A 1,770-nucleotide genomic window follows, 5' to 3' on the forward strand; every position below is an offset into this window, starting at 1 on the left:
TTATCATCAGGGAAACCACCTGCAATACATGGCTGTTAAACATGAGTTGGCTGGACCTTAAGCACAAGCTTTCACGACTGGAAATATACATCCATTTCCTTTAATACCAATTTATCTACGAGGATTCACTTGTGCTATGCTAAGATGTTTTCAATCTCAATCTAAGCCATGGCACAGCATTTAAATGAATGCTCATTTATGTTTTGAATCTATTTATACTCTAAAGAGCATTCACAGTATGTTTTTTTACAGGAATGTATTACCACAAAAGCTCCCTAACATCATTCCTGTAGAGTCAAATCTACAACTGAGAGTATAAATCATTCAAGTGCAAAACTACAGCTTCTACAAAAGAATGAAATATCAATCATGCTTACCTGATTCTCCTTTTCTGCATCACCGTTGTCCAGCTGTTTCCTCATGTTGTTCCCCGTGTAAGCAACACACTTCAGCTGCCATTCCCCTATGTCCTCATTCCAGTGAACGTAACGCTCAACCATGTCCTGAAATGTTAGCCTTGTGATGAACTTGCATCTCATATCTATGGATAAATACTTACAGGTGTATGTAACTATACGCAAAACATTTGAAATGTATTGTTTTGTGATTCCTTGAGGTCTGGTGATGAAGGTTATTATGATCAGGGATAATGGCTTACTCAGATTTATCAAGTGGAATCAACTCAATGCTCCTACTGCAGTTGCAAGGGTCATTCAAGATTATTTACAAGCAGTACATATATGTACTTTCTTTCTCATCCCATGCTTCAAATTGTCTGCCACCCAAGGATGTTACAGGGCACATTTTCCATGTAGTTCCTCCTACATCCTCTTCCTCAATGGGGTGGTCCTACAGGAGGCCCTGATGGATCCTTTCATAATAACCTCTGAATTCTGTTCTCTCAAGGCCCTAACTGTCCAGCAGGACAATCAATCATCTTTTTTTAATCTGTGCTCTTTCACCCATCCAACTGTTCATCTAGTGGCAATCGGTCTGCTTTCAGTTCAACTCTGAGCAGACACTGGGTATTATGTGTGGCCCAGGTCTTCTCTCCTTGTACTCTTCATGCTTTGCAATTGGCAGCCCTCTCCTATTCCCCATAACTTTATGTGTATTTCCCTCCACATCCAGCTAAGAACAAGAATCTAGGCTATATCACATATAGTCTGTTGACTAATGGATGGGTCACTGAGGTAGCTGACCCAAGACACTCTCAATTCTTATAAGGTGTGAAGCTAAACTTCAGTGTTTGCAATCAATCAGTTGAACTCTGTAGGGTTGGTTATATTTGCTGCTGGGCCTTATGTAGCTTATTCATGAATTAACACCTTGCTCGGCACCCTCAGCAATGACTACTACCAGTGTTTGATGAGTTGACTTTTGTGCTTACCATTTTCACATCATAAGCATAGGTCAATCTGTCATTTTTGGGGTTTCTATAATATTTTCATTCTATTTCTTATCTTGTTTCAACCCTTGCTGTTAGAACAACATGATATACATGCCATAATGCCACAACAAAAAAACTAAAACACAACACAAATACTAAAGTGGGCAGTGCATGTGCCCATGTACAAAATGCTGACAGAGCTGATGCACAAGGCGTGGTTGCAGTTTGAGAGGCTACCAGGGTAGATTCTTGAATGTACACTGCATGTACCCTGAACTTAGCTGATATCATTGAGTAAGCTATCATACCTTATTTTTATTTTCTATGAGCACAGTGTTTGTCCTAATGTCCTGTGAACTGTTTCTTGAGTGACTGACAGG

General features: G+C 39.8%; 1 protein-coding gene across 1 annotated transcript in view; it reads right to left on the reverse strand.

Moving 5' to 3' along the window:
* Positions 1–1,770, reverse strand: part of LOC119593004 (kinesin-like protein KIF3A) — a gene marked incomplete in the record, with an annotated part of 23,998 nt that overhangs the window by 9,357 nt on the left and 12,871 nt on the right. The window contains 1 exon segment of the mRNA XM_037941894.1: positions 378–503. Within this exon segment, the coding sequence (XP_037797822.1) occupies positions 378–503 (126 nt within the window).

The sequence above is a fragment of the Penaeus monodon genome, chromosome 31, assembly GCF_015228065.2.
Source record: "Penaeus monodon isolate SGIC_2016 chromosome 31, NSTDA_Pmon_1, whole genome shotgun sequence".
NCBI classification, from domain to species: domain Eukaryota; kingdom Metazoa; phylum Arthropoda; class Malacostraca; order Decapoda; family Penaeidae; genus Penaeus; species Penaeus monodon.